Source organism: Nelusetta ayraudi, unplaced genomic scaffold (assembly GCF_046127955.1).
Source record: "Nelusetta ayraudi isolate G7.1 ecotype Tasmania unplaced genomic scaffold, CSIRO-AGI_Nayr_v1 ptg000131l, whole genome shotgun sequence".
Taxonomy (NCBI): Eukaryota; Metazoa; Chordata; class Actinopteri; order Tetraodontiformes; family Monacanthidae; genus Nelusetta; species Nelusetta ayraudi.
In genome coordinates, this window is record NW_027466181.1 from 1619402 (window position 1) to 1633566 (window position 14165).

Below are 14165 nucleotides of genomic sequence, written 5' to 3' on the forward strand. Positions count from 1 at the left end.
AGCCCCGCCTATGGCCGAAACTCAAAGCCAATGAACGCCGCCTTTGTGTCCCCGCAAGCCAATCGCGACACTCGAAATTCCGCCCAATACGGTTGTACAACTTTGGCTTGTAATGTAACGTGCTCCCGTCCAGCGAGCACAGGAAAGGTCAAAGGGGGGGAAAGGAGGGGTCAGACAATGTACAGAGAAATTTGTGGGATTCTTAAGAAGGACTTTATTGTTTCTCTGAGCAGAAATGGCAGAAATTACACACATTATGCAAAAATAATTACACTAAATGAGTCCCTCTATCATCCATTATCAAACAAAACCGAAATATGTATTTTTAAATTTGCTCTGAAAACTGATTAAACAAAAGATTATAAAATGCACATTTTAAACTGAAGCATAAAAAGTATGTGTAAATAAAAGTGTAATATTTGATTAAAAGTGAATATCACACAAACAAACAAATCCGCTATAGTGGACTGAGGACTCGCCGTTCAAGGCTTCTCCAACTGGATGTCATCATGCAGAGTATTGCACACATCCTGGTACGGGCCGTGGTTCTGGGAGCGTTCAATCTGGTCGTATGTGCTGCTGCAATCATCCAGAGTCAGACCCTGGTTTATAGTTAGCGACAATAGCGACAAGGAAACACAATGAAAGAGTCATTTACTGACAACAACAGATCATTGTTCGGGGTTGACAAGTTTGGCTCAGACAACAAGATTTAAAGGTAACCTGATAAATGTTTTCCTCCTCTTTCAATGCTTTCTTTTTCTCCAGTTCTTGAAGCCTCTTTGACTGTAAACAGGGAAGAAAAGGTGAGAGATGTTGCTCATTGAAATGGAAAGGCATAATGTAAACAAAACATTTCAGAGAGTGATAGCTGTTAATGGTTGGAAAAGAACTGAAGGACCCGACTTTGAGGAAGCAATACTAGGCCTTGTATGCTTGACAAAATTTGAATATTATCTACTGCATCAACAGCCCTTACCTAACTTTGAAAAGAGAGATTAATGTGTAATTGGGTGTGGTGACATACAGGCAGACCTAGTGAGGCAACTATCTAACCTGGAAGAGCAGGGTGAACGATGGTACAAGCACACACAGCAACAGTAACGATCCCTCAACAATCAGGATCCGGTTTTTGGTCTTTTCCGAGAGGTTTAGTGTCTTGTCGATTGTTCCTGGGCACAGTCAGAGGAGAGACATTTGTAGTGTAAGCATGCTTGCTTGAGTGCAGTGCCAAACAAAAAAAAGAAAGAAAGAAAAGAAAATGTAATATAATTAGCCGACTTAAGAAACCAAGGGTCTTGGCGATTTGAGAAAAAAATAATGCTTTGTTATATAACTCCATTTAGCATTAGCCCAGTAGAACGTAAGGAAGTCCTAAATAAACAATTGATGGTATTGTTGCAAAGCTTCACGCAAACTAATGCAGGTTATTGCACACATAATCCCCACAGAGAGTTTATAGCTTGTTATACATTTCTACATCTTTCATGTGCAGCTAATGGGATTATGACGCGAGGAGGCATTTCCTTCTCGTCCAATACCTGTGCACATTAGTTTGATTAGAACTCTATTTAATCTCAGAGCTATTTATGGTAAATGACTGGCAGCACTGAGTCCAGCCTGATGATGATGATGCAAAGATTAACTATGCTGCAACATGTGAGAACGGTGCCACTGACACATGGCTCTCTGGGTGGAGTGAGGTTAACAGGATTTGTGGCTAATGAGGTGTTAGTGGCGCTTAGGGCGCAAGTGACGCTATCTCTCCGTGTTAGACAAACACTCCTTGCTTGTATATCAGACTGATTTGCATTGCTATCAGATGCCCCATCACTTCCCTCCCTCCCACGGCCCAAACGCAACAACACTTACTGTAGACTTGCATGTAGGTGCCGTACGACCTGTGGGTGCTGTTTTTGGTCACGTAACAGTGGTACATCGCGGTGTCATTCAGGTGGACGTACTCGAACAACACCGTGCCACAGAATTTGCCGGATATGATTTTGCTTCCAATAGAGATGCGTTCTGAGGGTTGCACCTCTGTTAGATTCTTCAACGGCCTCGTTTGCTTGAGCCAATATGACTCCCGCTGCCCGCTGGTGGCGGCATGACAGCATTCCAACTGAGCTCGCCCGTGGAGTTTTACTTTCAAATAGGGCCTGTCTCTCTCAAAGTACACCTCATTTTCAGCTACAGCCACTGCGAAAGAAGTGATAATTATATCACATTAATTCACACTTTTTTGTTGTTGTTTCATTTAATTCCAAAGCCCTTGTGAGATTGTACAATAAAGCAGATGTTAGCAAAGTACGGATTTACCACAGCGTAAAGTACCTGCAAAAATCTATTCGAGAAGCATATTATTGCCATGTGCCTTGAGAGGAAGTCCAGCTCACTGAAGCGGAACTAACCTAAACACATTTATATGAAGTGCACACAACATCAATAGAACTCTTTACAAAATGTACCAATTATGTTCGTTTTCATCCCTACATTCCACAAAAGCTGGAGCATATCTGAAAATAGAATTGATACAGTGCACATTTACAAATATATGCTAATTATTATAAAGATAATTACATATACGAATGTGTCAACTCACCAACAAAACTGCATAGAAAAATGTATGAAATATTCCACATTTTGCTCAATACTGAGATAAGATGAGAAGATCCAAGTTATTTTTTTATGCCTGACTTGAGGATGTTGTTGCTGCACTGTTAAGAGGCTGGTCCGCTGTCTTGTTTATCCGTCAGGATTCACGCTTCAGTGAACCCTGAGGGTCTCGCATTTGCATTAAAGTCACATCTGCAGGTCTTGAGTCCACATATTATCTCTTTGCTATTACAAAGGGAGTAAAAAAACAACAGCAGAGCAATAATCTTGGCGCTGTAGTGCTTTCGTGCATGCTTATTATTAAATGAAGTTGAATCCTATTGAAAAAAGCCTTCTACCAACTACTATGATTGTAGTTACATTGTCAATATCATGATTGCAGTTCTTGAGTAGTTTTTATGTTATTAGTTATTTATTATTCATTACTTGCTGCACCGGGGGCCCGAGAGGACAGAAATTTCATCTATGCTGTATGTCAAGTACATATTGCATATTTGACAATAAAGTTGACCTTGAACTTTGAGGACAAGCGCAGTGCACCGCAGTGGGAAACAGTTCTCTATATTTATGGCAGCTGTCAATATTAGATAAGCACCAGCTGAGAATAAAGTGTGCGGGCTGTTGAAGTTGGAGAGCAGTGTGTTTTGTGTATCATTGTATTATATGTCTTTGTGTTATTTGTCTGTGTGACGTCCTTGAAACCGAGATGCATCTCAAGGGGCTATCCTAAATAAATTAAAATAAATAGTTTTTTCCTCCAAGGTCCCATTAAATAATAACAACACAACACTTTATTTCCCCAGTTTATTTAAAAAAAAGAGAAGAAGAATTAAAAAACAGAACGTACCACAATCAATTTGAAGTATACATCCCTCAAGAGCGTCTTAAACAATAAAAATCAAAGCCAAATACACAGTATAGTTCTTGTATATTTGTTGTTTATAGAATGACCAGCTGACAGATGCCTCTAAAAACAATTACCGGTTTTCTTCTTCTCGTTTTGATTTTACACACGGCACTAGTTGGCTGCGTGGGTGACGATCTCAATCCTGTTGCTGTGATGGAGGTCACAAATTCATCCTCCACCATTAAACAGCATCAGGAAAAAACAAAAAACAGAGTGTAATAAAAAAAACAAAGCAACAATGATTGCGTTTGCTGGCCTAAGAGCACCTTTTTTTTTTTATTTTTTTTTTTAAACAAAGAAAACCAAGACAACTTGATCGCCAGGACAAGGCACCACTCTATAAATACAAGGTCTATACATATTTGCGTAAAGAATGCCTTAAGGGAAATCATCTGAGTGGGTAGACAAAGACAAAAAACCAAGAGGTGTGCATACTACTTCTTGAGCCGATGAGCAGGGCAGCACTGTAAGCCGGCGGCGACGGGCATCCACCTGCTGACCGCTGCAGTTTCAAAGTTTAACCTCCCCCAAGCCCTCGACAACACCCCCACGATGATCTAAATCTGTTTTACAATATTTGCATTAGTCAAATCATGCATAGACAAGTTGCAGACATGTCCTGTCTCGGTCGGCCGTGGTAGGAAGTTACAAACGCTTGTATGAAAACGTGGAGACAAACAAAAAAAATAACCTATCCAGTCGGATTAAAAATAGAAACAGACAAAAAGACATGATACAGATGTGACAAAGGGAAAAGAGAACATGCTTTCAAAAATTGAGCGGCGGCGCCGTCAAGGGGCGTGGTTGTGTGTGTATGTCTAAGGCGAAGGGTCATTCACTGCCCCCTGTACCTCTTCAAGTTCACACCATGGTACAGTTTCCATGACGGAGACGAGGGCACAGTGATTTGCAGCGCGTGTTAGAATCCTAAAACCAGACGAATTTCAGCAAATCCTGGAAGCATCACGTGCACGTTCTCAGGGCCGAGCTTTGGTGGCGAGCTGAGCCAAGGTTTTCGCGGCAACCAACAATGTGAACGCGTGTCAGGAAGGGACCGTCGAGAGCCGCTGGAACCAATCGTCGCTCTTCCTTCCTTCCTTCCTTCAGATGGTCAAGGTTTCCTTTGTATCCCCTCACAGGTTTCTCAGTTGTCCTACTTAGCTTAGCACCAGAGATTTTCGTGGCCTGGCGGTAACGGTGCTATCCCAACCTGGGTTGGGATGGTGGCTTTCTTGAGCACCGCCCACCAAATTCAAACATGGCCTGATGCACATTGCTCGCATTTTGTTATAAGCCTAGGAAAGAAAAGAAAAGGAAAAAAACAAAACAAAAACAAACTTTCCTCCACCTTTGGATTCACAAGACAATTCCAAAAACACTGTGTTGGCACGTGTTACAAATATGGAAAGCGCGCAGAGCGGCGCCACCGAGGCAGCGCTGCTACGTGAAAACTGGAAACTACACACTAACAAAAAGGTTTCTCGATTAAAAGGACAAGACAAAAGACAAGATTGAGTGAGGAGGATCTAGAGGTGTTCATTTACATCTTTGGTTCAGTTTGAAAGACTCCAGATTTAGCACTACTCAGAAGATAAAAACAAATGAGATACATATTTTTTTTTTTTTGTAACTTGCTCGTGTGCAAATGACATCCTTTTAATACAAGCTGTGATGACGTCAGAGAACTTCGCACTGGGTTCCTTTTTAAGCCCTAAATACATATGAGCGTTTGTGTGTGTCCGTGTGTGTGTTTGTGTGTATGTGCATACTTCTACAAAACTCTTGGGAAAAGTTCTGATCTTCTGACTTAAAAATAGCCAACAATAACAACAACGACTTCTTCTACACTTCCTGCACGTCCCTACGTCTCGTCCTCGCTCCTCCGTCTCTGCCGCACGTTCTCAGTTTGCCTTCTGGTCTCTTTTTCTCGACAACGTGCCTGTTTTGCTTTGCCGGCAACACGTTTGGTGCAGGTGATGCGACTAATGGACCCCAGTACAACTTGTGAGAATAAATAAAAGCAGTAGATACAAAACAAGTCTCAATTATTGACAGCATGATTACCTATAGTGCCACTACGTTTAACTCATTCTACGTTGTCTAGTAACGGTAAGAACCGTCCAAGGAATAATAACAAAAAACAACAACAACAACAACAACAAAAAACAAAGACCTAGTAACACACATACACACACTTTCTGGCATGCATTTTTTAAATGGCTGCCTAAAGGACTAAAATGCTAAATGGAGGAAAGTAAACAATAGATTTTGCAAAAACAGCGTCGGTTCAGCTTGTTCTGATCAGAAAAAGTGCATCTCTGTGGTACTTTGGCGTAGATTAGAAGGAACACTTTATATATACTTATAAACGCAGTAGTATTTAATACATCTTTAAATGCTACATCCTGTCCTATCAAGGCTTCCACCTGGTTACACTAAACTTTGCAGGAGAACAGGAATCCTTTGCTGTACATCAGCTTTTGGCATTGATACAAATCCTTTTTTCTCGCGTGCACGTGTCCGGTGTGCGTATGTGTGTTACAGCAGATCACAATCAGAATATTAGTTATGGAATATCTCTCGCACTGCAAAATATTGCGCTGTTATTTTGGCAACCCTCCTTTTGAGAAAAAAAACCCAAAACAAACAAACAAACACAAAAACAAGACGCAGACGACCTCTCACCAAAAGGTGTCCCATTTTTTTTTCTTCTCTTTGCACACCTCGTCGTCACGCACTCGCCAAACAGTCACATGCTCCCCCCACCCCCACCCCACCCCACCCGCCCATGTTCCACCACTGAAGCACTGCACTGTACACGCAGCCCCCGAATGCAGTCACAGTCCTTGCACGAGGGTTTAGGAATTTCCAGGGAGCCTCTGAAAGGAAGTCTTGCACTCCAAACCAGCACCAGAAAAAAAGCTAAAGAAGGAGAAGAAAGGGAATGTTTATATGGTACAAGCACATCCATAAATAAACAACAATAAACGAGGACATAGATTTCTGGGACAAAGGTCAAAGTCTTGGTTGCTTTTTGAAGTCTGCAATAAAGCCCGATTAATTTTAGAATTGCTTTTTAACTTCAAATTTATCTCAAGTGAAGCTTCCTTTCTGTTACCCAAACAATGTTTACGCACCCAAATGAGACTGAATGAAATCATCAGATTAAACAGAACGCAGTGTGTCAGCAGAGTACATAAAGACCTTAACAAATTTCCATGATATGGTTACGGTCTGGTTATGGTTTATATCGGAGGCAGCTGACTTCAAGAGAAGATAATGTGCCCTGTGTGCTTTGGCATCGTACGGCGGAAGCCGTCGGCCGCCTGCGTTTTGTGGTACAGACGAAGTATAATCGGCCTGTGACTGTGGACATTCAAGAGTTTGAGATGAAAGTCCAGGGTTTTTTTTTCTAATGCAGGGAGGAAATGGCTGATGGGATGAGCAAACAGAGCGAATAAGCACAAGTTAATGTAAAACGGAGGCAACACTTTGGAGGTAAACAAAACCTGCTGCTTCTCAAATTTAAGTCTAACTAAGGCCTGCAGGGAAGCAAACATCCAACAATAAAAAAATGTGCCAGCCTTTGTTTGTAAATGGCAAACTGAAATTTTGGAAAATGATTACAAAGAGTATAAAAATGTAACCAATGGAACTTCAAAACTCTAGAGCTGTTGATAAATGCTTGAATCACATGCGCAAGAAACAATTTTTAAAAAATATTTGCTTTTTTTTTATATTCTCAATAGGACACCGGACATCCAATTGCGAAAAAAAACAACTATCTTTTGTAAAGGACTAAAGAGACGTGTGAACAGGAAAACAATGAAGACCAGTGTCAGCACTAACAAAGGAGAAGTGTGTCGTTTTGAGAAAAATGTGATAAAAATGCTGTTTTTGGTGATAGGAAGTAACTTCCTTCCTCTTTGCACTATTTACACTCATGCGTTGATACACGGAAAAAACAAATAAAAACTTCATGCCACTACATGATTTGCCTGATCTGAATTTCATTGATAAAACAAAGGGATAGTTGGTCGTCTGAAAATTGAAACTTAATCTTATTGTTACTCATCCTCTAATTGAAATTGTGAATAGAACTTTTACAGATGGAAACAATTCCACCTTGTGGACACTTATGATAACTACCGATAAAATATGTGGAAAATAAAAAAAAAATCAATAAATACAACAGAATAAACATATGCTTTGGCCAAAACACTTTTTTTGGTGCAATTTTCCCATTTCCTTTTTTTCAAAGATACAAAACATGTTCAAAGGAACATTTTTTTTTGTCAGTGAGTGGCTCACTGACACAAGTAACAAAGTCAGAAACGCAAATATTTGGAAAATGTAGTACGCATTTCATTTTCTAAAGCAAACGAAAATATTCAATAATCAGTGAACACATTTTCATTCAAAACAAACTTGTCAGTGTCGCTCACCTCGTGGCCAGCAGGTGGCGTGACGTCATGCTACTGCAAGTTCCTGGCCTCGTGCAGAGAGCAGTGGGCGAGCGCCTCCAGCAGCCTGTGATGGTCCTCCTCGACAGTCTGCCACGCACAAAATCAATATCACCTCAGTAATGGAGGAGAGTCGCTCCAGTCCAGGCCTCCGCAGAGCCCGCCGCCACTCCATCAGCCACACGCACGCACACGCACACACACACACGCAAGCACGCGCACTCACACACTGCATCCTCCTCTCAACGTCTTATCTTCATCTCCCTTGCTTCTTTTGTGACACATCCCATTGCAAAGCGCTGGACATAATAGCCATTTTGAGAACAGTCCAATTTCACCAGGCAATTTTCAGCCGGGCCATAACGGCAGTGGTTAAACGGTTTTTCTTTTCTCTAGTTTCTCCTGCGTGCCACTTTAGCCCCTATTTGTCCAAAGTACACCGCAGCCCGCTCCTTACTTAAGTTATCCTCGCCGAAAGCCTCGGCGCCCCCACGTGTCTCTGCCATTCAGCCCTCATCTTTGGTCGGGGGTGTGGGCCCCCCTCATCTTTGCTCCGCGCTCGCCACTAATAGCTTTTCTTTTCCACGCTCTTATCCCTCGCTCTTGATTTCGCCCCTCACCTGTAGCCTCTTCAGTAGTTCCTGCAGCCGGTGGAGCAGCCTGCAAACTTCCGCGACCCTATGTGGGGACAGCACCAGCGGCGCGCCGATGTCCCTCTCCTCCTCGTCGCCTGGCCCCGCTTCCTTCTCACACAAGTTATTGTTTTCCGTCTCCTCTCCCCCGTCCGTCGTCTGGTTTTCTTCTGCGGATACATAAAGGGCCCGTGTCAGGCATGTGATCTGTCAGGGAGCAAATTCGTTCTGCAATTTGTTTTTCAAGTTTTAATGGCAGCTCTGAGAGCCTGAACACGGGCGGAAGGTGGGTATTGTTGCCAGATAAATATGAAGCTAAACAAAATCATTTAAACTAGGCCATAAGATTTGCTGAAACTATCAAATGGCTTGTGTGATGAGAATCCGTTTGAAGGAACTGAAACCAATCATTTCATGCTCTTTTCCAATAAACGTGTACATCAAACTGAGAGTATTAAGGTGATAAAGATCATCATCACTTCAGAAAGTCATCAAAAAAACAAAATAAAACATTAAAACTGACCCGTCGACTGACAACCGTCTGCATTTTGTTGGATCCCATCCGCTTGGTTCTCCCCAAATAATTCGTCCAGCTGCACGTCATCGGACAAACTGATGCTGCCAACCAGCAGTCTTTTCAGCAACATGGCTATTGCGGAAGAGAGATTGAATGGTGTCAAAAACAAAACCCAAAAAGCAAAGAGCTAAAAGCCAAGAGGAACTGTGGTAGAAGCCTCAGCAGCGTCACGCTGAGAGGAAGAGCACTTGTTCACCTTCATCAATCGCGCTGTCGGCCACCTTCTCCTGACTCCTGGAGTGGCCGATCAAGTCAATCCCTTTGTCTGACAGGTAATCTATCAGCTTGGACATAAACTCTGTTGACTTGTCATCCGTTAAGATGTCCTTATCGCGCTCTGCAGACACAGACAAGGGTCTCAACTTAGACTGCGGCTTTCACAGTCACTCCAGAATAACGGATGAAACTGTTTAATTTAGGCGCTCGCAGTCTCACCGCGGTCACCTTTCAAGCCGCCGTTCTCCGCCGGGCTCAACTGGGAATTATGCCTGAAAGGGACAACAGCACGGAGATGAGTCTTAGGGTGTCGGAAAACATAGATAAACAAACTCGAATCGGTCGTACGTGAAGGGTCCCGGTGGGGCGGGAATCGGTGGACTAGGCAAATTCTTGGACGCTCCGCTCTTCTTTAGCTCTTCCACAGCAGTCCTTATGATGTTGGCCCAGCTGTAAACACAAACAGGTTTCACAATGCTTCCCGTGTCTTCCAACACCCGGTTAGCGCGTGAACAGGCAGTAATTTTCTCTCCGGGAACCTACAATCTTCTCTCGCCGGCGGACTGAGCCACCAGTTCATAGATCTGAGCGCCACTCTCCCAGGTGAATATCACGTAGAAGGCTTTTGGATCTGGCAGAAAGAAAAAGAGAGAACAATCTTTGGGTTGGACGAGATTGATCCGACAATGGAAGTCACAGTGACGGCGCATCAGGCCCGCTGCGTGCCCGCTGACCTGTGGCCACCTCACGCAGGAAGACCGAGTCCAGCTTGATAATGGGACTCAGCATCTGCTTGCCCTCCTGCACGGCGATGTTACTCTTGCTCTGGCATTTGAGGACCATCTTGTCGTCCTGCTTCTGCAGGAGCACCAGCAGGTCCCCGAGCAGCACGCACTGCACCTCTGAGAGAGAGAGAGAGAGAGAGCAGGGGGAGAAGGGGTTGAACGGTTTCAGGAAAATAAAAGAAGAAAAGAGCTGATAAAACATCAAGCAGCAGCAGAGTTGTGAACGGGAAATTCAGTTTCATCAAGTCAAAATAAACTTGCTACCTGGAGGCAGATAGCAGACTATTTTGACGTATATTAAGAAAACAAAAAGATAAGATTAATACCATAGCTATTTGATGCTATCAAACAATATTTAGCATCAGTATCAAAAGTAGAATCACACTTGGTTAACTGCTCGGATGAGGTTTAAATCCTTTTACTTCCTCTGTGCTGCATGTCTTTGCTGAATGTACCAGCATATTCTTTGAATTGACATGGACCTGCAATGTTACTGCTGAATGACAACAGCAAAAGGATAAATGACTTTTTCTGGGCATCCTCAATACTGTACAAGATGTTTTCTGAGGTTCACTGGGAGTTTAGCAAAGCTGACAAAAGACAAAACAGACAGCGGTAAATGTAGAGAATGAATGTACACACCAATTGCCTTCTCCTTGGTGACTCTCCAGGTCAGTGGGCCCTCGTACAGCATCTTCTTCTGTGTCAGGTCAACGTTCTAGAGAACACGGGAAGGTTCATTTCCGAATATTAAAAAAAACAAAGTGTATTCACAACAATGAAGGTGCCAACGACGGTGTTTGCTGACTTACCTTATATTCTGTGTAAAGCTCATTACTGGGTTTGAGCCCTGAAGTGTCCAACCGACGCTGGTAGTCCTTCAGAGTCTGGGACAGGAGATGAGGGGGCAGGCAGACAGAGAGGTTGTCAGAGAGGCGCAGACCTCTGGAGGTCTCCAAACGAGTCGAGCCGCCAATTGGTGCTCAGTCACTACGCAGTCACTACGTAACGGTGTGCTGAGTGATGGATCGTGCGTTTCTCACCAGCAGGTTCTCCATCAGTTTGACCTCCTCGTTGACATGGTTGAGGATCTTCCTGCAGCACTCTGCGCTCTGCTGGATCCCCTTCTTCTCTGTTGGGTCCTCTGCGGACAGTCAGATAAACATAGAAATGAAGGGGGTGGGGGGGGGCGGCTTTCAGAGAGGAGTTTAAACAAAAGCAATAAATCATAAGGGCTCACTAAAAAAAGAAAAAAGAAAAAAGAAAAAAGAAAAAAAAAGACTTTCGGACGGACAGAGATGGATAGTGAAAGGGTTTTCTCTTTGTGCACCCGTGTAATCTGCGCAACTCCACATTAATCATGTGCTCTGATCAGAGGCTGATGGTTCCAAACATTGACATTCTAATATTCTGCATTGTCCCAAGTAAGTTCCAAATTATTGATGCAAACACTCCCACTAATTCAGCCTCACGCTGAGTTGTATTTTTAGGCAGCTGCTTGAAAATATTGTTTTAAACAAAGTGGATTGGGGACTTTTGATTTACACATCAGTGTTAGGATGGTACAGAAGTGCATTGCTTCTGCTACCAGCCTAGGGAAAAAACAAAACAAAACAAGGCTCAGTATCACAAAATAACGTGAAACTATCATGTGGCAGCAATGCGCTTGCATAGGATGGCATTGCTTTAATGCAAAAATATTGTTATTCTTATTCATATAACCATTGACACATTCCCAATTGGCTTTTACATGGTCGAAAAACCTACCCGTGTTCTTGGCGATGTTCTCCAGCAGCAGTGGGTATTTGGTCAGCCTCTGCATCTCTATAGGAATGATGTCCTTCAGCTGTAGCCTGCGGCACTGAGGTTTGCTCTCTGCCTCCTGGAATTTGAACACACACTTGCATCAATATCTGCAAAGCATAATGATAAGATTGCATTGTGCGTGCTTCACTCTGTGCCAGCTATACCAGAATGAAGGAATTGAAGCGCGGCTCTTTCTTCTGCCTGCTCTTGATTTGATCCAAAGCCCATGACTGGTGACTGCAAAACCTGGCGGTCAGTTTCTGGAACCACTCCCCCTCAGGACCTTCAAACTGAAGAAAACAGACGTACGCGCAAGTCAGCGACACACTGGCCCACATTAGACTGTACAACTGTGTTACACCAGGCCAAACAGCCTTTGCGATTATTTGTAATTGTTTTGTTCTTAAGCACTGGCAGCATCCCAACACCGAATTATGAGAGCAAATATTTTGACACTGTTTTGAACGGTCACATGGAGAAACAAAATGTAGTACTATGAACAGAGAATGACTGAAACAAACTCACGATGCTGAGCACTGTGGTGCGGATGGATTTGACAATGAAGTTGTCATCCGCGCGCAGTTTCTTCAGGTTTATATAAAAGTTATCTGGAACAACAAGCAATAAAAAACATCACTCCAAATAGAAGACTTGCCACTCTTCCTGCTGAAAAATTCTTCTCTGCCACGAGAAAAACAAACTATAAAAGTTCATGTTTGAAGACGGAGACGTTTGGACTCTGGTAAGCACTTCCTGTTTTTTTTTTTGCATGGGGAAGGACAAAGTGTGGTACTGGAGTTCATGCTTTTGCACTCACAGTGCACCTCAATGATCTCATCTAGGCTGGGGAAAATGGTGGCCACATCCGTGGAGGTCAGGAGCTCCTCCCTCTCCAGAGGCTTGGAGAAGACCATCTGAAGGACGCTGAGCATTCGTACGTGGGCATGTTCGGTTGCAAACAACTCTGGGCGAAGGTGCAGACACGGAAAAAATACAGAAGTGAACATGCAGAGTTGACACTTTTGGCAGACTTTCAGAGCGGCTGTTCAATGACAGTCACGAGGAGCATTGTTTCTCTCCGCCCTCACCGTTGATGACCTCCTGCCTTTTGGTCTCCTTCTTGCCGAGGCGGCCCAGTGCTTCCGGGGGTGCCATCTCCCTCCAGTTAGGTGGGTCCGCCTCAAACTCCAGCAGGCGTGGATCCATCTCCTCCAGCTGAGGGGAGGGACTAGTCGGGGAGGGGCCCGGCCCTTCGGAGCCAGAAACTGCTCCCTCAAAACTGAGGAGCAAAAGTGAAACCCTAAATTAATGAATTTAATGAAAAGGGCAGCTGCCGATGCTTTATCCAAATGTAATGCAGAGGAGATTGTGAGGATCCACCAAATAATGTTTTGTTCGAAAAGAAATCAGAAGGCATTTTTTTCTTTATCTCCAGGAGCCTTTTAGAATAAAAACTGTGGTTTTAGATAAAAAAAAAAAAAAAAATAGTAAGAAGCCACTGATAGCTACCAGGCAGTTCCCACGAGGGTACTAGCAACAAATCTGACGGCTCTACTTGAATCTGTGAGACAGAAGCTTTTCCTTCCCAAATAGACGTGATATCCGCAAGATTAAGGAAATGAATCATCTGCCATGGCACAATTGGGACCGCTGAAGCCCAGAATTCAATTTCAAAAAGAATTTAATAAGAAAGTAAAGATGAACAAGTGGTGGGTATTTTGGCAGGGGTAAGGGAAGCTTTAATTAACAGCTGACAGCAAACACTTTCCTGGTTCTCATCACTTACTCAGCATCTTTTCCCCTGAAGAACTACATCAGTGCTTCCGATATATTTGAGGGTGGTTAAGAAATGTTCAGTCAGCTCTTGTTCGTCCAAACACGAATCATTAAATCATTAAGATATACAAAACACTAATGAATAAAAACAAACCGGTCAAGTAAGATTATTTCCCTGTTTGACGACAACATACTTACAAGAAGATTTCTCCATTAACCCTTTTAATCTTTTCACTTTGGAGCTCTGAATAAACCCCGGTGGGTTTAACCTGCCCATATTTTCATTCTTTTATTAATTCACTTGTTTCACCTTCCTTGAATCATTACTAAGCTTCAGGATTTACTGATTGTTTCAAGGCGGCCTGTCCCCGCTTGCGCTCCCGTCCG

General features: G+C 43.2%; 2 protein-coding genes across 10 annotated transcripts in view; both read right to left on the reverse strand.

The window, feature by feature from the left end:
• Positions 1-190: 190 nt before the first annotated feature.
• cd79a (CD79a molecule, immunoglobulin-associated alpha) lies at positions 191-2761 on the reverse strand. The gene is made up of 5 exons (XM_076051024.1): positions 2603-2761; positions 1873-2199; positions 1057-1172; positions 724-786; positions 191-602 (listed from the first exon to the last, which is right to left on the reverse strand). Exons 1-5 carry the CDS (start codon positions 2640-2642, stop codon positions 483-485), a joined length of 666 nt encoding a protein of 221 aa, XP_075907139.1. The 5' UTR covers positions 2643-2761; the 3' UTR covers positions 191-482.
• Positions 2762-3406: 645 nt separating this feature from the next.
• arhgef1 (Rho guanine nucleotide exchange factor (GEF) 1) overlaps positions 3407-14165 on the reverse strand; it is a 36734-nt gene continuing 25975 nt past the window's right edge. For 8 of the 9 annotated variants that reach the window (XM_076050998.1, XM_076050994.1, XM_076051000.1 and 5 more), the window contains 17 exons: positions 13091-13281; positions 12820-12966; positions 12528-12610; positions 12167-12292; positions 11964-12078; positions 11240-11340; positions 11009-11083; positions 10839-10914; positions 10146-10313; positions 9955-10042; positions 9760-9861; positions 9631-9683; positions 9392-9532; positions 9142-9267; positions 8607-8788; positions 7969-8076; positions 3407-6445 (listed from right to left, as the gene is read on the reverse strand). In XM_076050998.1, coding sequence (XP_075907113.1) covers positions 7999-8076; positions 8607-8788; positions 9142-9267; positions 9392-9532; positions 9631-9683; positions 9760-9861; positions 9955-10042; positions 10146-10313; positions 10839-10914; positions 11009-11083; positions 11240-11340; positions 11964-12078; positions 12167-12292; positions 12528-12610; positions 12820-12966; positions 13091-13281 — 1852 coding nt within the window. In that variant the 3' untranslated portion in view covers positions 3407-6445; positions 7969-7998. The remainder of the gene's footprint in view (positions 6446-7968; positions 8077-8606; positions 8789-9141; positions 9268-9391; positions 9533-9630; positions 9684-9759; positions 9862-9954; positions 10043-10145; positions 10314-10838; positions 10915-11008; positions 11084-11239; positions 11341-11963; positions 12079-12166; positions 12293-12527; positions 12611-12819; positions 12967-13090; positions 13282-14165) is intronic. The other variant, XM_076050996.1, reaches the window with a different exon arrangement.